The 24,362-nt window shown below is 43.1% G+C and overlaps 1 protein-coding gene across 2 annotated transcripts in view; it reads left to right on the top strand.

Moving 5' to 3' along the window:
- The first annotated feature begins 2,547 nt into the window (after positions 1-2,547).
- AATF (apoptosis antagonizing transcription factor) overlaps positions 2,548-24,362 on the top strand; it is a 78,721-nt gene continuing 56,906 nt past the window's right edge. For both annotated transcript variants that reach the window (XM_067538103.1, XM_067538104.1), the window contains exons 1-4: positions 2,548-2,656; positions 8,601-8,792; positions 9,554-9,994; positions 11,057-11,194. In XM_067538103.1, the coding sequence (XP_067394204.1) occupies positions 2,572-2,656; positions 8,601-8,792; positions 9,554-9,994; positions 11,057-11,194 (856 nt within the window). In that variant the 5' untranslated portion in view covers positions 2,548-2,571. The remainder of the gene's footprint in view (positions 2,657-8,600; positions 8,793-9,553; positions 9,995-11,056; positions 11,195-24,362) is intronic.

Genomic DNA, 24,362 nt, shown 5'->3' with positions numbered 1-24,362 from the left:
TTGGGGAAATTCAGATTCTGCTTTCAGCCCTCTAAATTTTTCATATTTGGAGTTTTAAGGTGACTCATTATAGACATGGCGTTTAGATCTAGATCTGGAATTTCAGTCTGAGGTTTTGGAATTGGTCCATTTCTGTTCACAGCAAAAAGTGTTCCACCAAAAATCTCTAATTCTATTGATTGGGTATAGGTTATTTGAGCGGGCCCAATCTTTCAATCTGTGCATAACTGAGCCCCCTAATGAAATAAGTGGCATTTTAAGTGTGCAAGAAAGGCAGGACTGGTCCTTATTAACATTCTTGCCAAGTAATATTTATATATAATTTTGTAGGCCATAATCCTGCAATGTGAAATCAGTGAGACTCCATGCTGCCATAAGGATCTATCATCATGATGGTCATACTGGCTTCACAGAGATTCTGAAGGAATGTAAGAGTCTGCTTGTGCACATCCCAGAGCAAGATATGGAGTGTATTTAAGAAAAAAAACCCCAAAGATGACCCCTGGAATATTTAATACAAATAGTGAGAAAATAATTTACATGATCCTATACATTAAGCAGCTTTTTCCCTCAAAAAATAAAATAAAAGTGTAGTGTTGATTTTTTTAAAGCGTTTTAAATGTTTATGGTAATATTTATTATTTACATAATCATAATCCTTAATTGTTTGTATAGCTAGGACATTATATAATGCTTCTCAGCATCAAAGCACTTTACAATATTCATTAATTCTCACAACCCCTCTGGGAGCTATGTAAATTTCATTATTCCCATTTTACTGATGGAGAAACTGGGAGAGAGAGAGGTAAGTGACTTGCTCCAGGTTACACAGCAAGTCTGTGACAGAGCTTGGACTTTCTCAGAACTTTCCAAACATTTGTTTGCTTATGCTGTTCATGTATAATTATAATAATAACTTGACAGTGGTTCCCGTTTATTAGATAGTAATCATATTCTGCAGTACATGAACTCAGAGGTCAAAGGCCAAGGTGTTTATATCAAACACTGGGCCTTATCCTCCAACTCTTAGTCAGATGAGTTCACTCCATGGATTGTTGCGTGAATAAGGGTTGTAGGTGGGTGCAATATTAGCCCAGAACATCATTATTATTGAATTAACAGGAGCTGACCTCAAGTTCAACTTCCAAATGGGAAAAAAAAGAGAGAAAATTATTTTTTTAAATAATTGGTTTTATAAGAACTGCTGCAGCAAGTTCCTTCCCCACTTCATCAAAGCGTTAAGAAAATTCAGCAAGATTCTCAGCTAATGTAAATTGTCATAGCTCCATTGACTTCAATGGAGCTATGACAATTTACCCAAGATGAGGATCTGGCCCATTGCACAGATACACGCTTATGCAAGCATGAGCACACACAAAAGGTAGAACTCCATTTAACTGAATGGAACAGGTGCCCTGGAATTTAGTTGGATAACAGATTTTGTTTTGCATAAAAGAGATGCATCTGAGGGATTCATACTCTAAATTATAGATATGTGTGGGCTGTGGGGAAGGTTTGCATAACAGGGGTTTTATTATGGATAAACACCAGAAAACCATATTCCGTACACTTATATAGGTTTACATATGTTCTTAGATGATCATAGATACCTTCACCTCCACACACTCAACCTCCTAGTCCCCGCTAATGCTCACACTGACCCCCCATTCCCTCACATGCTAGTTAGCCCCATCCCAACACACCCTTCCACATACCAGGGCCTGCCTCACTGCACTTATCCATACAGGAGTCCCATCTACTTAGTCTCCCCTTACACCCTCACCCCGCAACCCCTTTTCACAGGCCCTTATATACCCACACATAACCTCCCCACCACATCCAGGTACACCACACCCACGCAGGGCCGTCCTTAGGCGGGAGCGGGGCCCCCTTAACATGGCGGGTCGTTTTCGTGTGTTTTGGGCCTGGTCGCTCCCTGAATTTCCAGCTTCCGGCACCACCAGACCAGAGCTGGATGGAAATGCAAAATCCGCCATCTTCGTTGCAGTAAAATAAAAACCTGGCCGGGTTGGGTGGCATTTTCGGACAGACTTCTGCTCGTTCATTTGTGATGTGGAAGTGCAGGGCCCCCAAAGCATGGGGGGTGGGGGGTAGCCCCAATTGACTGGACCCTAGGGACAGCTCTGCAGCCACGTACACTCCCTTACACTCCTCGCCCCCTTCACCTCCCCTTATATCTCTGCCTCTCACCCCCTCTTATATCCACACCCCCAACCCTCTTTGCACCGATACCCCTTTGCACCCACCCACCCCTCCCCCCTTTGCACCGATACCCCTTTACACCCACCCACCCCTCCCCCCTTTACACCGATACCCCTTTACACCCACCCCTCCTCACATCCTCTCCTCCCTCCCCTTGACTCCTCCCCTTACCCACAGCCCCGCCCACTATCCCTCTTTACCCCAACTAGCCCCCACCCCCGCTGACCTTTTCCTCGCGCTCGCCCTCCCCCACCCCCCAGGCGCAGCCGGGACAGGCCCCCTCCCTCCCGCCCGGAAGCGCCGCGCGCCGGCCTCCCTCCCTCCCCGTCCCGACCCCGGCCAGGGAAGATGGCGGCGCCCTTAGCTCAGCAGCTGGAGCAGCTGCTCAACCCGCTGCCCCGCCTGCCCGACCCCGAGGACGACCCGGAGGAAGGTGAGGGGCGCTGGCGGGGCGCAGGGGGAGGCGGCCCGGCCATGGGGGAGCGGGTCGGGCCGGGCCGAGCCAGCCACGTGGGCGCCTCACCTCATGGGGAGAGAGGGGCAGGGACGGGGGGAGGGGCGCAGAGCCTAGTTCGTGGGGCTGGGGAGGGCTAAGGGCTGTGGTGGGCTTCCCCCCCCCTCAGCGCCCCGCGCCCCTCCCCCAGCGCCCCGCGCCGCGCCCCGGCCGCTGGCTGTCGCCGGCTGTCGCCGTTCCGCTGCTCCCCTCGCTGGCTGGGGGCTGCTCTTCCCCCCCCCCCGTAATTTCTCCCCCCCACCCCCGATTTATTTCCAGTCTGGGTCACTGGCTGGAGACTACACCCCTCCCCCCCACCTTCCTCCAGCCTCTTCCTCCCTGGGGCAGCGCCAAGGAGCTCCCCCCCCCCCCCGGCGCATCCCTCTCTGGGACCCGGGGGCAGCTTCTCCTCAGCTCCCGCTCTCCTCCTCCTCCGCCCCGAGCGCGGGCTGGGCTCTGCTCCCCCTTCCCCAGTAACTCTGCTGCCTCCTTCCTCCTGGGGCCCAGACCCCGCTCCGAAACTGGGCCTGCTTTCTCAGCCCAACTCCTCCCTCAGCTCCTCTTCCTCCCCTCAGGCAGAGAGGCCGGGGGCTGCTCCCCCTTGACACCTGCCACCAGGAGCCGGTGCTTCCCCCGTTTACACGGTGCGCGTTTTGTGTGGCCTGGGTGATCACTTGTTGCGTGTACTTCGATGGCCCGTTTACCTTGATCCACAGCTCAGCACCCGTGTGAGGCCTCCCTGTCTGTAGGGATCTCCCCCGTCCATCACTTCAGCGCTGAGTGGGAGCACGGCTGGTGCTGTCCTTCATCCTCTCATTTCTGTGGCGCTGGTTGTGTATCTCCCTGCTCCTGTTGCGCTCCTGGTTGTGTTGGGTTACTCTGAAGTGTCCCAGCATGATGAAGGACTGTCACTCATTACTGATCAAAATTTACCTCTCTCTCCCTCCCATAGGAGTATGCTGCGAACTACTGTGTTGTTGCTTTAATTCATATCGGAAATTTAGAGAATACTGCTGGGGAAATTAATGACCCAGCATTTTAAGTATCCTGACCCAATAATTTTCATGTGTCCCTCAGTTTCTTTCTCTCTACATGGCCTACATTTGACCTATCATAGGCTGAAAGCTATGCATTGACTGTACTGGTATGTGATGAGTTAACTGCTGTATATCACTGTTCCATACTAAGCAGGACCTTGGGAAGGTATCATGGGCTCCTGTTGTTTGCAATGGGTCCAGAAGGGATGCTGGGTCAGAGCTTGAAAAATGTACTGGACCCCTAGTATCTCACAGACTCAACCAATCAGCCAAAGGCTGATACAGATGATGAGGGGGGATGTGTATCAGTGGGGTCCTGGGGCAAAGGTAAAAAATCTACTGCCCCCCCCAACTTCCCTTGGAAAAGGGAGGGACTCGGATTTCTGCCATAGTACTATGTCCAGGTTGTGCCTGGGGGCTCCATCTGTTATCCTTTGGCTAATAGTATCTGATCATTTTAAAGGCTCCATATGCTGTCTAAAAGGGCCTCTTTCTTTTCAGCCTATCTCAGGGCTGCCTGTTATTGGTCCTTTACTCTATTCTTCTCTGAGCCTCCATTTCTGGATCTTTCTTTCTAGTGAATAGTCCCAGTGGCTGCCTCTGCTGTCAGTTTTACCAAGAACTAGGGCAATTAAATTAACTTGGTTCTTATTATTTTTCAGTGCTACTCAACAGCATTCTGAATATCAGCAATAATACTGACCAGAGCCTTGTTAATTTCATTCTGCTGATTGTGGAAACTGTATAGCAATAGAAGCCCTGTTTGGGACTTAGGCCTACTCTCCACTTAAAAGTTTTGCATAGCTATCAGGTTAGGACTGTGGAAAAAATGACATAATAGCTATGTCAGCCAGTGGTGTAGATGCAGATAAGTTATTTTGCCAGCATCACTTATTTCATTTGAGGAACTGGTGTAGCTATTTCTCTGCTAGGAGGGTTGGCCAGTATAGCGTACCAGCAAACTCTTTATAGTGTAGACAAGGCCTTAGGAAGAACGATACTGCCTCAGTTCACACTTAATCCTCAATTGGAAGGTTTCCTTTGGAGCTGGAAGGGCTAGAAATGTAATCTTTATTTAAAATAAAGCTTAAATTCAACAGCAATTACTGGCAATTAAATGATAATTATTTATGATTGTTTACCTGTTTTGTGTCGAGGGGTCTCAAACAAGGATCCATTGTGCTGGATATGGTAAAGGTTAATTCTAAAAACGTCCCTGCCATGAAGAACCTACAGTGTTACATGTAATAGGGATATAAGTAGAGCCCTGTGCGGATACAAAATTTGTATCCACAACCAATTTGTGATCTGCAAATCTGCGGATTTGCAGGACTCTAGATATAAGAAACAAAGGGGGTTGGAAGTGGCAAGAAGGACAAGTTAACTGGTGACAATCATGTCTGTCATGCTCAGTAGCAGTCAGAGCACACCAACTGTCCAGGCCACTATTTATCGTACTAGATGGGATTGTGCATTGTTACTTTGTTCTCCAGTTTTCTCCTGGCCATTGGCAAGTGGATTTTTTTTTTGCTAGCTTAATCGCAAATTTTTAGAAATTGGTTTCTCCTTTTATGACATGTAGTGGCAATGTCCTCTTTGTCGTTTTTAGACTAATACCTACCATTTTCTTACTGCTTTGGATTTCACACAGCTATCCCATCACACCAGTGCTGAGAGCCTCCAATGGACAAAATCAAATAAAATAAAATCATCAAACCAAGGACACTGAATTCTTCAGGGCCTGTCTGCATTACACGATTTTATTGTGTTCAGGCTCAGTTATGAAGAGTTGAGTTAGCTGTCACAGTACAGAATGCAGTTTGCCCTGGTTTACACTGATTGGGCAGTCATGATCAGCATTGCATCAGCGAACTTGACTCCACATAACTGTGTGTGAACGCGGTATCTTGTAAGACAGACAAGATCTCATTAGCCATTGAGAAAATAGACATGGCTGACGTTACATTTTCTTGTTGTTAAACCATTTCTTGGCTTCGTGAATGGGTGTGGTGGGGAGGGCAGCTCTCAGATGCACATGAGTTGGGAACCAAGAATGTGACCCAGGGAGTCCTACAGGGCAGTCTGCAGCTGCCCTATTTATCTAGTCTCTCCTCTCAAGCACTATCACTCTGGTGCTGGGTATCTTACCCTCTTCTTGTAACTGCAGAGGTGATCAGCTACAGGTTTTGTTGCTAATGAACTCAAACAATTTTGTTTAATCTGTAAAGGAAACTATGAGTACAAGCAAGTATGATGGCTGTGCATTTATGGCTAAGTGGATAGAACACTGGCCTGGGTGTTGGGAGACATGGATTCTGCTACCACTTACTGCATGATCCTGAGCAAATTACTTTACCGCTCATTCCCCTCCCACCCTTCTTCTGTCATGTCTGTTTAGACTGCAGGGCGGGGACTCTTATTACATGTCTGTATAACATCTATCACAATGGGAATCCCCATCTTGGTTGCGGCTTCTAAATGCTACTGTAACAGAAATAGTTAATAATAATTTGGATTCTTAAATGTAACTTAGGTGCAGCCATCTGGCTCCTGGGAACTTGACAACATGGCCCTCATTTTTGCAGAAATGTCTGACTTGGTTTATATTGTCAATACATACTGTCGTCTTTAAAGATATCAACCAGCAAGTTACGTAATTTCATGGCATGTTACGCTGCATATACTTTGTGTGGGTTGCCAATATGTGTGGGTGAAATTCATTTCATTGTAAAGGCGTTTGTGGAGCCATGCACCAAAGTGAGTTTCACCCTAAATGAGAAGCCTGCTTTTCTTATGTTTTCTATAGAACAATGACTTTCTAACCAAGCAGATTACAGGAAGTTCCTGATTTCCCTTTCACCATTTTGCAATTCAGTGCCTCTTTGAGAATAAGACATTTCATCCCCTGTGAGGATTTTTTTCTCTTCCTAAGTAAACTGTTTACATAAATGGGACATTAACATTCTCAAACACACATTAAAAAAGCACTTAGCAATGTTCAGCCCATCAGATCACTCGATTGGGTGAACAATCCTAACCCTATAATTTTGGATACAGGGTGCCTTGTGCATGAATGAAAATAAAGAAAAGAACATGTTATAACGATCCATGTTTTCTGGAATAAACCATTTCTCTGTTTCTGAAGAACGGGGATGGCGGGGGGGGGGGGAGAACAATAATTGTAATAAAGCTGTTTTCTATATTTAGTCATTTACAGCAATTAGTTATTTAAATGTCATATAAATTTATCAAGAGCCCAGAAGGCATCTGAGTTACAGGTTGTCGTCTTTTAATTTGCCAGCATAAAATGAAACTACTCCAGCTTTGCTGAGTCCTCTAGCCAGATGGGCAGACTTCTCAGGCGGTACCCTATTACTCAGGAATCCCCATATGGGGCTGAGCAGACATATTCTATATGGTGCCTCACATGGTCTGTCTAATGTGGGAATGGGGTGAATATAGGCCAGTGTTCATTTAATAAAATTAATTTGATATCACTATTTTGGTGTTTGATAACGAACTCATGGAAAGCCTCTTGGGATCACAGGGTACTTTGCTCTAGTTGAAGTGCTGTGCGGTTCGCTGGCCTATAGCACCAAACCTAAATTATTTGGGAGTAACCTAGACTATAATTGAAGACACATTTGGAGTTAGTCAATTTACATAACTTTCAGCCATGCTCTTCCCAAGATTTTGATTGGGGGGGGGGGAAATAGGGGCATCAAGCCAAAGAGAAGTCTCAGTGATTTCCTTTCTGAAACGTAGAATTCTTTGGAACATTCCTTTATTTCTGCTGAATTTTAAGTAAAAGAAACACTTATTTACTCAATTGTTTATAGACAGTTCCCTGGTGGTGATGCCCTGCAGTGCTATGCAGGAAAACCAAGTCTGAAACGTCCCCTCTTCCTCCAGGAGGGGCTTTGCTGTTTCCACAGCATTCCTCCTCAACATTGCAGGGGAAGCAGAGTGTGCTGTCTGTCATTCAGCTGAGAGATAAGGAGTATGCTCTCCCTAAAACTGAAAGAGACGGTCATACACCCAGCAGGGTAGCCATACAGCTGAGCTTTGAAGCTGAGCCATACATCTTTCCCTTACAGGTTTGGGGATGGTGGATTTGTAAGGGAGTGTCAGGACTGTCACTGGTATGAATCCAGACTAGGTTAGTAGCGACTGAAAGTTGTTCCCATGTGACGTCTGTTGAGTGGCCTATTCATCCCTTCTCTTCTTCCTAATAAGGAAGAGTCCAGATCTGATAAACACTGCTGCAATTTCTATTCTTTGTTGATGACCCAAACTGCTGTAACTGGTCTGAATACACTGCCCTACTGTTCCCTGTTGGGTGGAATCAGACCTATGCGCAGGATATGTAATTTGCTGACCTTTAGAAGCTGGCCTCCAGAAGATATAAGTAGATCATTGTTAAAATGCTCGTACCAAAGTTGGATGAACCTGAGTAGGTTTTTTTGAAACACTTAAAGCTTGTCCTTGGTCCACCCAGAGGTTTACAATCCTTTTGGTGAACCTAGGGGGTGGTGAGAGCCAGATAGGTATTGATGAGTTTTGATCCCAAAAGTGAAGTGTGGGGGCTGTGTGTGCCAATGTGACTCCCTGAACAGCTCAGTTCTATCCAAGTCCTAATGTTACTTGTCTTTAACTCAAGTGTCAGCGGTCAGGGTATGTGGAATGCAAGGTTCCTAGTTCTATTCCCCTGGATCCCTGGAGGATATAGATATTTAAGCTCAGTACACTTTCTGGCAGTCATAGATAGAATCTCTCTCCTGTCTTGCAGGCCTGAGTTCTGCACTTAGTTTGAAACTGCACTATTAAACCCCCTCTCCTCTTCACAGCCACTGCTGCCAGAGTCATTGACAAGTTTGATGAGGGCGGAACCGAGGATGACATCCTGGCCATCGGCAACATACGGAAACGCGCCTCCGTCTCCCTCTTGGAAGCTGATAAGAGGTACAGCGGGAGAGCTATATCTCGCAAGGCCTTGCAGGAAGAACTATGGACGGAGTCCCTGCCTGGAGCAGCATTTGGTGAGCAGTTCGGTTTCTTTCCCCCACTCCAGCCCCCTGACCCTTAACTGCCATAAATACAGGCAGTCAGTTGAATGCTAATAGATTGGAGCTCTGCACTTGATAGGAGTCCCAATTCAGTAGTGTTTAAGTTTCATTGACTTCATGTGCTTAAAGTTAAGCTTTGCTTCTTAAGTGGTTTGCTGAATCGTAGCTTTACTCAGTAGCCCCTGGGAAAGGGAAGTCTCCAGGACTATAACTGCTCCATGCGGATGAAGGAAAGGAATTGACTAAACCTCAGGTACAAACATTTCAGCCAGGTTTAACTACCTGGCGAGGAAAGAGAAGTGAACTCTGTGTGGAGTGGGAGAAATAGCTGCCATCTTTACATGGTCAGCTCTTGGGAACTGTAGTTGCTTGGTGCTTATGTACAATTTCTCATTATAAAGACAAAGATGATAAAGCATAAGCACCTTGTTTGCTTAACATTACTTCATTATTAGATGGGAAAGACTGTTAGTAATCAGTGGATGTGATGGTCATTGTTGGAGTGACAGTTGCTGCAGAAAAGTATGAACGAAGGTTTCAATTTGCAGATGTATCCTCATAAATCCCTGGGTTAGCTCGCGCGCTGAGTAAAATAGTGCCTCCAATTCTCCCTAATGGAACACAGATCTAGACTAGCCCAGCCCAACTGGGTGCTGGTAATGGACATTGCAGAGTTGCAGCCGTAGTATGTGATTAAATAACTTTGTTTAAATATCTCCTTTTCTAATGATCAGATGAAGAAATATCATCTGGGAGTGACTGTGACAATGGAGATCAGGAGTTGGAATTGGATGAGGACACTCTAGATGCGACAGCTGATCGGGATGATGAGCACAGCAGTGACCAGGCTGACCAGGAGGGTGACGTGGGAGATGACCAAGAGGAGGGGAGAGAAACAGCGGCCAAGTTCAAAACACCGGAGTTCAGTTTCCAGAACATCAGTGACTTTGCAAAATTTACAGAAGGGATGGATGAGATGGGGAGCAGTGAAGAGGAGGATGAGGAAGAGGATGCCAGCATGGAAGAAGGCAGCAATGAAGAAGAATCTGGGGAGGAAAGTGAGGAGGATGTGGCAGGTGCCAAAGAGAGCGAGGAGGACGGAGGAGTGGTGACGTTCTCTGAAGAAAAAGTGTCTGAAGAAGTAGAAAAAGGAAAAGCTGTGAAAAACCAAATAGGTTTGTACATGGAATTTGCTCTGTATTTTGATGAGCCTTATGCCTTGTCTGTGCTGGAGAAATTAACTGTGCTAAGAAGCATTTTAACCCATTTAATGTTGCAGCACACACTGTAGTGCTTTTAGCTGTTTATAGCAAGTGTTCTACCAGTTGTGCTACATAGACTGTGGCCTTGTCTGTGCTGCAGAATTAAGCTAATACTCCATCAGCAACTGGTTCAGCTGAGCATTGTTATGGTACCAATGTAAACAAGGACCTATTGCACTGTGTGTGTTGCTCAGGGACTCAGATACTAATTTGTGTTTCAGTGTGCGTTAGTAATCTGTCCCAGTGTGTTTTGGAGGAGGAGGTGCCAGTTTTCTACACCTCCATCCAAAATGTTTTCTATACATCCTCCAAAATGAAAGACTTTGGATTTAGTGGGGATATCATGATGGATTACAATGGACACTAAACGCTCTCCTCACTTCCTTTATAGTAAGTTTTATCTAAAGTAGGTGTACATGGTATTTAAATATTTTCTCTCGGTGGTCCTTCATTAGTCTCTGACTAGTTATCCCTGCTCACACGGAAGCTTCTAGGTCAGTGATGACAACCCCTCAGTGCAGGTGTTAACTGTAAAATGCTGATTGTTTGCTCCAATCTTGTGGGGATTCTGCAGTTAATTCCTTGCCCCCATCACTGGTTCTATCTTCCCTGCAGTTCAGATTTTGCTCTGCAGAGCCTATCATGCTGCGTGCCATCCCTTGGCCGCTGCCGTTTGGCATTCATCATGTCAAATGATGGAGCTGTATACACCTTGGCAGTTCTATTATTTGAATTTCTCTTGTGAAATTTTAACAGAAACCTTGAGAAGCTTTAAGACAACTCCTATCTAGTTGTCCCATTAAATAATGAGTCTCCATTTTCAAAGTGTTGTCTAACTAGGAAAGTGCTGTTGGGGAAGGAGAGCAGAGAGAAGTGGCTGATGCTTTATGTTTCAGAGAGTCTTGAGGAGGCAGGGTCACAGGAAATTGAGTGAATAATGGAATTCTTTTTTTGTGCTTCCTCTGTGTTTTGAAGAACTGTGGGACCAGCTGTTAGAAGGGAGAATCAAACTGCAGAAAGCACTCCTAACGGCCAACCGGCTTCCACAGCCAGATACGTTCCCAGCATTTAAAAAGGAAGGAGGGCAAGAGTTTGCCAGCGCACTCAAGAACAGTAAGTATTCTGCTTTGGTGTCAGATATACAGACTCTGCCTGCAGAGAGATCCAGGTTCTGTACTCAGTTGTGGGCTGGCAGTGCTGTGGAGCCAATGTCTTCAGCCTCTGAGGCCGGGATTTGTGCTTTGCAATGGCAACCCCTGTGATTAATTAGGGATCATGTTGGACTGGCTCAGGTGACAGGCCCATCCAAGTCTACTTTGGCTAAATGGCAAAGCACTGATATAGGGTGTGTCTGGATATGGGAGTGGAGGACCTTAGAGATGCAGACACCAATAGCGTAAATTGCATTTTTTTATTATTTGTTTGTAATATGGTAGCCCCTGGGAGCCTTGGTTACGGATCAGGACCCCATTGGGCTTGGTTCTGCACAGACACAGAACAACAGCAGTCCCTGCTCCAAAGAGCTCAGAGTCTAAGTAAATCTGTGCCCTTATCCATATGTATTGGGCCAAGCTCTGGTGCTGGCTACTTGTCTTGTTTTAGCACCAGCTGAGCATGTGACCATGCTGACTTCAGTGGCATTACACCAGAGTTGAATGTGGCCCTTCAGGCTGCCTGAAGTTTTTATTTTTTTCTTGTTGAACATCAGAAGCGATTGGTTAACAGTTCAGAGTATTGCCGGTCTGCTTGGTCCTATGTGACCTGTTCTCAGCATAGGATATCTTCTGAAGATGGGTTGGTTTCTCTTTCTGTTTTTAGTCCCTAGGCAGCATGTGACACAAACTCCATGGTATGAAGTAGAGGGTCAGCAAATCATGAGACCTGCTGATGAATGCTGCACCTGGGATAAGATCCCAAAGAGAGAGCCTGTGTAGCAAGGTGCCTGCTGACCGACTGGACAGGAAGTGTCCCTTCAGTTAGGAGGCTGATTCATCTATTTAAAAAAATAAAATCACACCAGTAATACTGTTAATGATATTGATCAGGTCAGGCTTGCTGTGGGTTCTCTAAGAGATGGCAAATATAATGTGCAAAATACACCCAGTAAACACTCTTGGCACTGTCACATCTGAACCTAAATTCTGACCCTGAGTCGGCTTCTAACTAAACTTAATAGCTCATCTTAAACCTAATCTGAACACATCAACTCCTCATCACATCTCTAGTTATAGCAGGTGAGGCATTTTATATTTCCAAGTTAGCTCTGCTGCTTTAAATGAAGTGATTGGGGGATGGGGGGGGGAAGGCAAACTCCCAGTAATACTAAGCTGACCTTTTAGTGAAATGCATGTTGTTAATGTATTTAATGAGATGCATTACACACTGCAGCAAGCACCATGTTTCATTACAGGACTAAAATGCAGTATCATTAAAGACCTTTAACAGAAACAATGGTTGACATTTTGATATTTCCATAAGCAAAATACATCCAAGAACATGGAATATAATATAGTATAAATACAGTCCAGAGGAGATGTTAATTTTTTAGTTGCCTGGGAATGTTAAAGGAAAATCCACTGTTTTAATAATTGCTTTGTGATTGCTCCCATCCCTTTTTTATTATCCGGCTAGGAAGGGTTGCCGTGCTATAGACTTACATTCCTGCCCTCAATTTTGTGCTGTATTTAATGTGTGAAAACACCAAGGAAAAAGAGGAGTTGGGTGCTGAATGTAGCTGGGACTAAAACCGGATGATATTAGCAAAGGGAAAATGTAGATAAAATGTTGGAAAAGCTTTTTAACAAGGGTGCCGTTGGGGCTAACAATTTAATAAGATTCGAAGAGGGATTGGGCATTTATTTGGTTAATGAGTTAATGCTTACAAATTATGGAAGTGAAACAAAATCTTATTCTTCATGGTTTAAGATAATCTCCAGCTACTAGAATGAGACTTTCATGTGGCAGATTATCCCGCATCTGGCTACTGTAGGGTTCTGTGCACCTTCCTCTGAAGCATCTACTGCTGGCTGCTGTTGGGCACGGGACTGAAGAAGATGGACCACAGGTCTGATCCAGTCTGACAGGTCCTAGATTTATTAGATTGTGGAATGGTCTTCTAAGGAAAGTACTAGAAAATCCATAACATGGGCCTCAGAGAGAGCTTGAGAATGTATTGTGAGGAACAATTTTGCATGGTTCTTAGAGGGTGGACTAATAATCTCGTAGATCTTTTTCATTTCTAAGGTCTATGAGTCTATCAAATAGGTAGAACCTGGTGCATGGCCAAGCAATCCGCTATTTTGTAATTTTGCTTGTTAAAGCATCTGTAGCCCAGGTCATGTCATGTTTATCCGTTAATCTCTTCAGGGCAGGGAACTTGATCTATGTTAGTAAAGCACTGTATGAATTTATGGTGCCATGTAATTGATTTTTAACAATATTGAGTTCAGGAACTTTCTCATTAAATCATCTCTTGTTTAGAGTTTTCTAATATTGTTATTTTAAAGGACAAAGTTTAAACTTCATTTCTCTAAATGTAATTTTTAATGAACACAGGATATTTTACAATGCAGGCGTTCCATTTTTTTTTAATGAGTTGCACAGTGTTGGCCTGTGTCTTGCTGATGATGTCAGGACTCTGCAAAGATGCTTTTGCCAATTTTTGATTTATGAAGTGTAGAACATGGGGTAAACTCATTTTGTAGGTAGCCTACTCTTCTATCTGGCCACAGCAGCAAACTGGGGAGTTCTAAAGGCCCTTTAGGTACTAAATAATATTAGTGGCTTTTCATCTTGGTTGATTCCTAAGCAGTCGACAGACTTAGCTTACTGATACACAAGCTATACAGAGAGATCACTCTTGGGATGTATTGGGTATTAAACTGACATTACTTGTCATCAGCCTATACCCTGCCCTTTAATGGGGGTGGATTATGTGATGCAATGATCTTTTTCACCTCTGACTATTACAGTATTAATCCCGATGGACTAGCATAATTTGAGAAGTTACTTTATTATTTCTTGTGTAAGGTTGGTCCGATACGTTATACTTCTAAAACATAGTGTTCTCACTACTGAAAAGTGGTGAAAATTCTTGTTCACTAGAAAGGTTTGGCTTTTGAAGCTCTGGAAAGTAAAAGCCAATGACTTTGCAAAGTTATCAGTCCAACTATGCCTTTTTTTTCACTTTAGCTGTATTATCTATACACAACATGTATATATTTTTTGTTTGCAAGATTGCTTTTGACCTGAAGTTGTTGCTACAAGGTTCTCCTGGATGAATTGTGGCTTCTGCTTTAATGATTGCGTGATCCTTTTGATCCTGGAGGATTTCACAAAAAGATGACACCTGTTGTATTAAACAGTAAAGGGCCATCTCCCTATCAGTTTGCTGTGTTCATTGTGAGAATGAATCAGAGCTCTGGTTCTGTACATCTGATTCGGGACTAATCAAGAAAGCCAGCGCTTTGTCATATGGGCAACCTCTGAATAATATTACATTCTTGCTTATGGAGCTTTTGTGCTTGTTGAAATTTGAGTGTGACCTTTCAAGCCACTAGGCAAAACCTGGTGAAATTCAAAAGACATTGCCCACTGTAATTATAAAAAACTGCCTCTTGAATTGATGCAGTATGAACCTAATTCCATTTATGAAGGCCAGCTTATTTTATTATAAATCAGTGTCTAATAAGAGTCCCAATTATGAGCTAATCAAGGGGTTTAATATTGGGATAGAAGCAAAAATGGCTTCTATGTGAATAATCCTTTTATTCTTTTTTAAATTGGTCTAGCGGTCTGGGTATAAGGTCAGGGAGTTCTGAATTCTCACCCCAACTCCACCATTAATTCATGATGTAGCCTTGGGGAGGTCACTTAACCTCTCTTTTTCCTCAACCACAAGAATCTATAAGGATTTTTACATAAGGAGGATTCTGAGGATTAGGTAGTTAACTGCCATTTGAAGATGGAAGAGAGCTTTGTAAATACAGAGTATTACTATTATTGCGTTCTGTCATCCTGTGATACACTCTAGTCTTAAGAGACAAGATTTTTGATACTGAAAATGGCAACTGAATGATAGTCAAAACACCACTCTTTTGAATTGGATTATATTCTGTTTAGGGATGGTTGAGCAGCATGTATGCTTCTCTCCAAATTAGTGAAAGAAATCCATTATTGCATGGTTCATTTTAAGTCAGATACACGTGGTCTTTTTTGTAAAAGGAAAAAATAGTTTGGCACTTCAAGTAGCATGAAGTGATTGGGTACAAAAATATCAAAACTCAATTTAAAATCCTAGCCAATTGGACACTTGAAGGAACTTTCTTCCCCAGAGGCACAAAGAGCTGTTAGGTGCCCCCGTTCCCATTGAAAGTCAACAGGAGTTGAGCTTTTAACTCTGCTTTTTGGGCCTTTTGAAAAATCTGTGCTTTGATTTTTTTAATTCACCTTTTATTGGATAGCTTTTTCTGGATGTATCCATTGTTTGTAATATTCCATGCCTTCTTTCTGCCCAGAGAAAGAATGAACATTTTGGATGGATAAATGATCTTTCTATGTTTGGCAGTATGACATATCCCACTTGAGACAACTTTCTCTCCGTTATGGTCGAATGTGATGGTACAATTCTGTTATGGATTTGGGGTACTAGTATTAAAGAGCCTATGGTAAAGTTTCAGTTGTAAGATTTGTTTGTGGTGTTAAAGCCAAATCCAAGGAAAATATAAGAGTCACGTGCAGCTTCCAAATTAGGACTGAAAGAGGAGAGGTTTTTAAACTCTTTTTTTGGGTAAGTGTTCTAACGGGGCTTGGACATTCTCAGATGCCTGAAATCTCAAGTTCTGGTGGATGATTTACTGCAAAATTGCTTATAAATTGAAGTAGAAAATGTTTTGCAGACCTGGCAGCTTTCAGGCTTCACACCCATTTGTCACCCAGCATTTCCCTTTGTGTATAGAACAAGAATTAATTAGGCTGCACTGCAGGAAAAGTTTATGGCCATAATTTATATAGGATGAATTTCTGTTTAAAGAGACAGCATTGCTTTGTTTGCACTGTCTTACTTTTTATTTCATTTTTTTTTTAATCCTTAATTATTCTCCAGGTTTTTTCCCCCTTCTTTTTTACATACAAATTGTGGATCAGATCATGGTAGTGGAGCTCATGTTTATTCCCGCTTCACATCCATGAAGAAAGTCTTAGTGGTCTTTTAGTGCTACCGTAAGTACAGTGATTGCTCTGTGAATATAGTGCTAATGTTTAATGCTCTCTAGACACAAACTCCTACTGCTTAAGTTTCTAAGGTACAGTTGCCTGGCGTGGTCTGTTTCCACAAGATAGATGTGTTCTGCTGCGCCACATCTTCCAGGGCATGCGATACTGCCTGTGTTTAGGGTCTTGCACGTTCAATTAATGTTTTTCATAATCAATGCAAGTCAGAACTTGCAGTCTGCTCCTGATTTGCACATTAAAGAGACCCATTAATTAAAAATTCCAATCCCTGGCAAGTTCCCGCAGGATCCCTGCATTATTTACGCAGGAAAGGAGTACAGGGTGCAGGTTTCTGTGCTGTGTCTCCACGTAGATTGCACACTTGCAGTTAATAGTCCTGTGTGTTTTGTTTTCGTATTTCTTGTTTGGGAAGAGTTAGTTCTCATTGATGGTTCCACAAGAATGCATCGTTCCCTCAAAAGGGCAAGGAATAGTTGTCGTAGGATGGTGACGGCAGTTTTCAAGGGTCAGAAATTAGGCAGTTCCAATGACTGGGACGTCTTATGTCAAGTCTTGATTCGGTGCCAGAAAAGTATAGCTAGTCTGAGGGACCAATGAGGGCCTCAAGACATGATCTCTCTCAATCCCCAAAGACTGGAATCCAGTGCTCTATGCCCTTGCATAGCTGTGACTCTTCACATTGTTTTATAGCGCTAATAGGTTGCAATATCTCACTGTTCAAATTAACATTCTGCTTTCCCTTAACTCCCTCCCACTTCAGTTTGAACCTGATCCAGACATACATATGTAAATAAAATAAAAATTTGATATGGATGATATTTCTAAAACTGGTAGAGCTAGAAACCAGCTTTTAAACAGCACAAAGCATTAATCTCATAGCTAGTAGTTGGAGGGATCTGGAGCTAAAAGAATGGTCAAATCAGAGCTGGATTATTGCGAAAAGCAAGCTGTTAATGGAGATTATAGGATTTTTAAAGAATTAGATATCTGTTTTCATCTTAACTTTTTAAGACTTTTCAATAGTTCCATGAAACTTATATAAAAGTAATAATTTTTGTTCCTGTCCTGTGGTTTCATCTGTCAATAGATTATGAAGAGCTACTGAAATCCCATGTTGCTTCTTTCACTATCACAAGCTCAGGAGAAGAATCAGTGAAAGGAAATGGAGAAAATATCAGACTCGGATGAGAGGCAAAAGCAGAGTCCAATATTTTCTCCACTTAAGTCTAATATTTTCTTCATTTTAACTTCCTTGGTATTCTTGACCATGAGGGACTAAGACCAGGTCTACGCTGCAGACTTGGATCGGTATAACTACGTCGCTCAGGGGTTTGAAAAATCCACACCCCTGTGCGATGTAGTTTACACTGAGCGCTAGGTCGGTATCACAGCACTATATCCTCGACATAGCTACCACCTCTCCTGAAGGTGGATTAACTACACTGATGGGAGAAGTTCTCCCATCGACGTAGTAGTTTTTTCACTAACGCACTACAGTGGTGCAGCACTGTACGTGAAGACAAGCCCTTAGATTTTGCTAAGTGAGGGAACCATGATGAGGGTGACAGATGGTAACTATGGTTTGCGTTTTATGGAGTTATGGAGAATGTGGCAAAGTTTCATATTCAGTAACAAAATAAAACCCTGAACATTTTTATCAAATGCATTTGTCATTCGTGCTTTCAGGTCCTTTGTCTCATACCTATCCAGGATGTAAGTATTTAAGTGGAGCAACACAAATGTTTTCAGGACAGTAAGCTTTGCTACATAGTGGACCTGCCTTTGATCAGATGGGAAGAGAGACACTCCTCTTCCATAGGCACAAGATGAATTCTGTATTTTAAAATTCTGCTGGAAAAGTGTGTTGTCCTCTCCTCCCCCCATCTCACAATGAAGTGCATAATTGGGGCTGAAGCACCTTTGTGTACTGTAAAATCACACAGATTTTATTTTCCTTACATCTGCGATGTTGATCTAAAAATCTGTGTCCTATGATATTCTTAATGGCTATGAAATAAAGGGAAATTACCCTCATATACCAAGGCTTCCATGTCTGAGGTCCTGGCCTCCAGCAATGGCCGGCATATCTGATGCTAAAGAACAGCTCCTTTTCCACCCTCCCAAACTAATGCTGCTCGCTAACTATGCGGTACTATGGATGGTGAATTCCTTCTTAGACCCTGCGGTGATGCGGCTTAAACTTTGAAGCATGAGGATTGCATTTGAAGTCAGGAGACTAGTTCTTAGAGCCAGCTGTCCTTGTTCAGAGTGTCAAAGACTGCAGAGGGCCGGCACACAGGCATGCCCGGTGCAGGGCCATGTCTGCAGGACAGAGCTGTGACCAGTATAGCTATGCTGGTAGAGCCCCCTAGTGGGGATGTAATGTAAGCCACCAGAAGGAGTTCTGCTGGCATAGCTACGCTATCTCCCTGACCCTCAGGTAAATTGATAGAAGAGCTCTTCTGTCAGCATAGTTGTATCTACACTGGAGCTTTTGTCACTGTAGCTAGCTATGTCAGTGAAGGCGTGTGATTGTTTTTTTTTGTTTTTTTTTTTTTTTTTTTTTAACACTCCTAGCTGACATAGCTAGGTCGGCAAAACTTTGCAGTGCAGGTCAGGCCTTAGCCCTCAAAATAGGACTTAAATGGTGCAATAGACCTCGTGCTAGCCCTCAGCATGGAGATGCATTTTGCCTGAAGAGGAGGAGAGGGTGTGAGCTGCAGATGAAGCATGTGGGACGGGAACCCTTGTTCATTCTAAGATTGGTGTAGTCTCTTCCTTAAATCCAAAGTCAGTAGTTGCAGGTTAATTTATGTTACACATTGATTGGTTCATTTCCTTAAGGTGTTACATATCTCAGGTACAGCAGCCCACGGTTGCTATTGAATTACATTTTATTGAAAAGTAGAGCTAAAAAGATGTGTGTTAAAACATCTCAGGGCTTGCCAGGAACTGCCCAAATCCGGGTTTGTGTGGCGCTTTGGGATGTGTAAGGTGGTATCCGCCTTTCTTCCTGAAAAGTGCTTTTCAGTCTGATCACTTCGCCCATCCTGGAAATGCAGCCATCTTTGGGGTGGAAATGTAGCATCTTTTCTGCACAGCGGTTTAGTGTGGGGTTGGGAAATGAAGGGTAACTCGCTCACTTGAGGCTACAGGAGACTTTGTTAATTGCCTGAATTTGAATCTGGCCATTATAGAGGGGTTAACCACTCTTGTGAGAGATGACTATGGGATCTTAACCTCAAGGCTTCCGACCTACCTCTGTTCTGCAACACAGCACATCCAGTGACACGGTGCCCCTAGGCATGTGTTGGGGAGCAGCATTTGTTTTACCTGGATTTTCATTGGATGTCACCTGTTTGGGCACTGATGTTGTTAAACTGGTACCTTTCAAGATCACAGCCTGAGATGGTACGTCTGTGATCTTCTGCATTTATATTCTTGAATACTTCATTTCTTTTTGGTAAAGGAAGACTTTTTTTTGCTGCTCTACCATTATTATGTGTCAGATCATGCAGCACTCTGGTAGGAGGGGAACGTCCCCCCAGTTATGAATGAGACATGATCTCCAGAATACCAAACCAGTTTCATCTTCTCCCACTCATCTTTTCTCAGTGCAAATATCCTTGAATATACTATGCATGGACTGAATACCCAAACTCCAAGGAAGACTGTTTTCTTAAATCACCTAGCAGCTAGAACAGTCCCCAATAACCAGCTGGGTACTGTGAGGCAAGCTGGACCTAAAGTCTGTGACAGATCCCCTTGCCCTCCCGATTTCTTCTGCTGTAGCAACCTAAAAATTCTGCTGCTGATTTTAAAATGGAGGGGTTTAGAAAATTAAATGAACCATACAGCCAGCTTATGTGTAAATGATTCTTAATGTTCACTTCATGAGGCCAGACCACTGGAAGTCCCAGTTTAAAGGAGGATGAAGTCTGTTAGGAAGCGTGGGGCATGTGGGCTGGTCATTTATTCCCAGACACAGAGCCTAATTCAGCAGTGCACTGATCCATTTTAACATCCATTATTTTCAATGAGAGTTGAGGGTGCTTGGCACCTTTCAGACTGAGGCCTGGGGTAGAAAGGAGCAAGTGAGGGAGAGGATACATCAGAATATTGCTTGGTCAGTTTGTTCTCGTTTCACTTTTAGTATCTCTTGCGGGGTATTTTTGTTGGATTTCTTATTGGCATTCCTTTGAATATTTCTCTTTCTCTCTTTCTCTCTCTGTGTGTAAATATATTTGCGACTGTGCACCTGAGAACATGAGTTTCTCCATTCCTGAAGAGAACAGCACTTTTATGAAAGTGCGTGCATGTTTCAGGAAACCACCTCAGCCATTCCCAAGTCCCATAACAGCTAGATAAATTGAGTACCAAACAGTTTACTGAGCATCAATCATTTTGGATGAGACCCAGGTTCCATCTGCTCTGCTTTCGTTTTTAGAAATGCCATGGCACTTTCTATAAGAGACAGTGTGTTCCAGTTTCCTTGGCAAAATATTTATCCTCCCCTCCTGATGGGGAACGTGATGTGTGTGTCTGATGGATACACTCTCTGCCCCAGAGCTCTCCATATTTTGTTGGCATTGCATATATCTAGTTAGTGAAGAGCTTTTGAATGAAATGTGCCATATTCATGTGGACTAGGATTTATCAAAGGAGCCTAAGGGAACTCCCAATAATTCCAGTAATTCTAGCCATAATTTATCATCTCTAACCAGGGCTAACTTTTAAAACTGAAATTGGATAATTATCCGCACTTCTTTGTAGTTGCGTTTGAGGATGTTAGTGCTTTATACAGAGATGGTATAATATATATACAGAGTTGGTACCATTATCTCCCTTTTCAGAAATGGAGGAAACTGAGGCATAGACCAGTTAAATGATTTGTCCCAGGTTATGTGATGGCTTCGTGTCAAGCAGGGTCACGTTTCTGCCCCAAAGATCTTAATGGGAACCTTGCTTGTGTGTGTAAGGGCAGTTCTGGATTCCAATATTGGGTTCCAGTCATTGTGGTCTGGCTAAGGTAGTGAAAAGAAGATCGCTCACTTGGCATGTTATTTGTCTGGAACCCCTTGTCAATAACAAAGCTTTGCACTCACCAAATCATGGACTGTTGTATTTTATTAAAAGGGATGTGGTTAAGGTTGGTAGGCCCAAATGTTCACTTTCCATATCTTCTTCTGATTCCGTGTCCCGTGTAACTCTCTCTGTGGGCCTGAGCCAAAGTCTGCTGACATTGACTTCAAGGGGTGCTGGATCAGCCCAAATATGTGTACTTTTTGATAACCAGTCTTTTGATGGAGTGGTGTTGGTGAGACTGAAAATGAATCAGGCCTGTTGTCCTGTGTTCATGGGCAACCATTTGGCATACAGGTGAGATGCAGGGGCATGTGCTCTGAAGCTTGCTCAAAGAGTTACATTTCAGTTTCAAACCAAGCCACCAAGTTGTAGTTAGGGAATGACCTCTTAAATTGCTGCATAATAGAAATGTTCACATTTTAAAGGTTATCTTCATAACCGTATGTGCTGAAGTGAGCTGGGGTTTTCTTTATTTTTTAAAAGAAAGGGTAGCGTAGGTTCTAGAGCACAAGATGGCAACCACCAGGGAAATACCCATTTGTTCACATTCTGCAATAAGACCATAAGTGTATGGCATGTTCAATGCACACAGAAAGGGGTTGCCTGCCTTAGAATTATGAGAGTGAAGTGACTGCTGATGAATTTGAGTTAGTTAACAAGCTTGTACATACCAGTATAGGTGCTCCACAAACCTTTGTTCCAATACACACGGGAACAAAGGTTTGTGGAGCCTCCAGACTAGTATGTGCAAATGTGTTAGCCAACTCGAGATAAAAACTCACATGTAGCAAACTTCTTGCTTGTCTTGATAAATGTAGTTTGTTTTCCTGTGTTACACAGGAGGTCAAACGATGATCTAATGGTCCCTTCTGGTCTTAAAATCTACATATCTATGAAATTTCACATTCCCTCTTCCCTCCCTCCATGTGGCATGTGATTCCTAGCTGAGTAGGGCTCTAATATACAGTAGATTTGTAGTAACATAAAACATGTATTGTGTAAAATTTCAGTTTTATAAGCCCTGCTCCCTTTCTGGCCTGGATCAGTGGCTGTCAACCTTTCCAGGCTTCTGTACCCCTTTCAGGAGTCTGATTTGTCTTGCGTACCCCCAAGTTCTACCTCACTTAAAATGACTTGCTTACAAAATCAGACACACAAATACAAAAGTGTCACAGCACGCTATTACTGAAAAATGGCTTTTCTCATTTTTATCATATAATTATAAAATACATTGATTAAAATATAAATATTATACTTATATTTCAGCGTTTAGTATATAGAGCAATATAAACAAGTCATTGTCTGTAAGAAATTTTAGTTTGTACTGACTTTGCTAGTGCTTTTTATGTAGACTGTTGTAAATGTAGGCAAACATCGAGGTGAGTTGATGGACCTCCTGGAAGACCTCTGTGTATCCCCAGGGGCACATGTACCCTTGGTTGAGAACCACTGGCCTAGACCAATTTCAAATAAAGGTGTTCGAACTAAGTGTTTTTCTTCCTTCTTTCTTCCCACCCATACTCAATAATAACATCTTTGCATAACTTTGCATAAAAAAGCCGTCTTTTTTTTTTTTTTTTAATATTCAGTGAATTAATTTTTATTTTCCTTTTTACAAGCTCCCTCTATCTGCCTGATCCTATTACGTGTACTCAGAGGAGAAATAATATTGGAGTCAATGGGCTAAATTAGTCCACTGAAGTGGGTAGGACTGTTTACGTGAATAGGGGCTGCCGCATTGGGTCCTTTGTGCTCAGTGGGTGAAGTTCACCTCTCTGCAGGGAGCCAGCACAACATCCATGCATCACTTGAATCCCATTTAAGCAGCAAATTCGAGTATGTCTATGTGGCAGCTGGGAGGTGTGATTCCCAGTGCAGGCGGACAGACTCAAGCTAGCTCTGTTGGAGTCTATGCTGGGAATCGCACCTCCTCTCTGCATTGTAGGCAGATGCTTAGGGCTTAAGTGGGGCCACAGACCTTTTGCTGGCCTTCTAGCAGGAGGGTGAAATGCGCCAGCTATCATTTGCTAACACTTTCTACTCCAGAAGGCAAACACGTATGGTGGCATCAAGGATGTGCCATTCTCTTCCAAAACACTTCCGGCCTGACTTTCGGAAGTGCTGTGTGGCTACAATCCAGTTGAAATCCATGGAAGATGTATATACAGCCACTCAACACCTTGAATACCAGGCCATTCAGTTCTCTGCTTCCAAAAGGATTCTAGGTAACCCCTAGTATATCCAAAGCTGAATGCACTATGGGCTGCTTCTTACACTTACCCCATTTTTTTGTTGTTGTTTTTCGGCCAGTAATCTAACAGTGTAATAAGTGTAAAGGTCTTGCAACATTCCAAGATCGCCTCATGACAGTGGAAGTCTTAATAGAGCATATTGTTGTTGTTCTCCCTATAGTCAGTCACACCTTGGGAATAACAGAAAAACTATTGTCCATATGGTCCATGTTAAGGAATGTGTAACCTGCCGGGTTTTTCCCCTCCAGCTGGTGACATTGTTCTGCTGTGGGGAACATAGAACAAGCTTGAACAGTAATACTGACAGACTTCAGAATTATGATACAGTGGAGCTCTCGCGTAATTCTTTGTTGAAGAAGTTAAAGGCCTAAAATGTTAAGGCTTATTGTTATTCTGAGTTGATAATCTCTGCCTTGCTTTAATAATTTTTCCTCATGCCTGGATAGCCCGCGAGTTGCACAATAATCACTCACACAGCTTTGTAATCAATGCCCAAAGTAATAGGATTCCGCTGGCCAACGGCAATTAATAAATTTGTGTCTTTTTTAAAACACTAGCAAGTCGGGCCTGAAATACGACTGACTGGCTTTCCTCATTTGCATATTTATTGCAGTGGAAAAATTCTTGCCGAATGATTGATGTTGAGCCTGCCTCTTGAATTCCAAACAGCACATTATTATGAAATGAAAAATGCCGGCCATACAGTTGATTAA

The sequence above is a fragment of the Emydura macquarii genome, unplaced genomic scaffold (genome assembly GCF_026122565.2).
Source record: "Emydura macquarii macquarii isolate MOO-44397 ecotype Brisbane River unplaced genomic scaffold, CSIRO-AGI_Emac_v2 contig_450, whole genome shotgun sequence".
Taxonomy (NCBI): domain Eukaryota; kingdom Metazoa; phylum Chordata; order Testudines; family Chelidae; genus Emydura; species Emydura macquarii.
The sequence above is the reverse complement of the archived record's forward strand: the minus strand, read 5'-3'. Positions and strand labels throughout refer to the sequence as shown.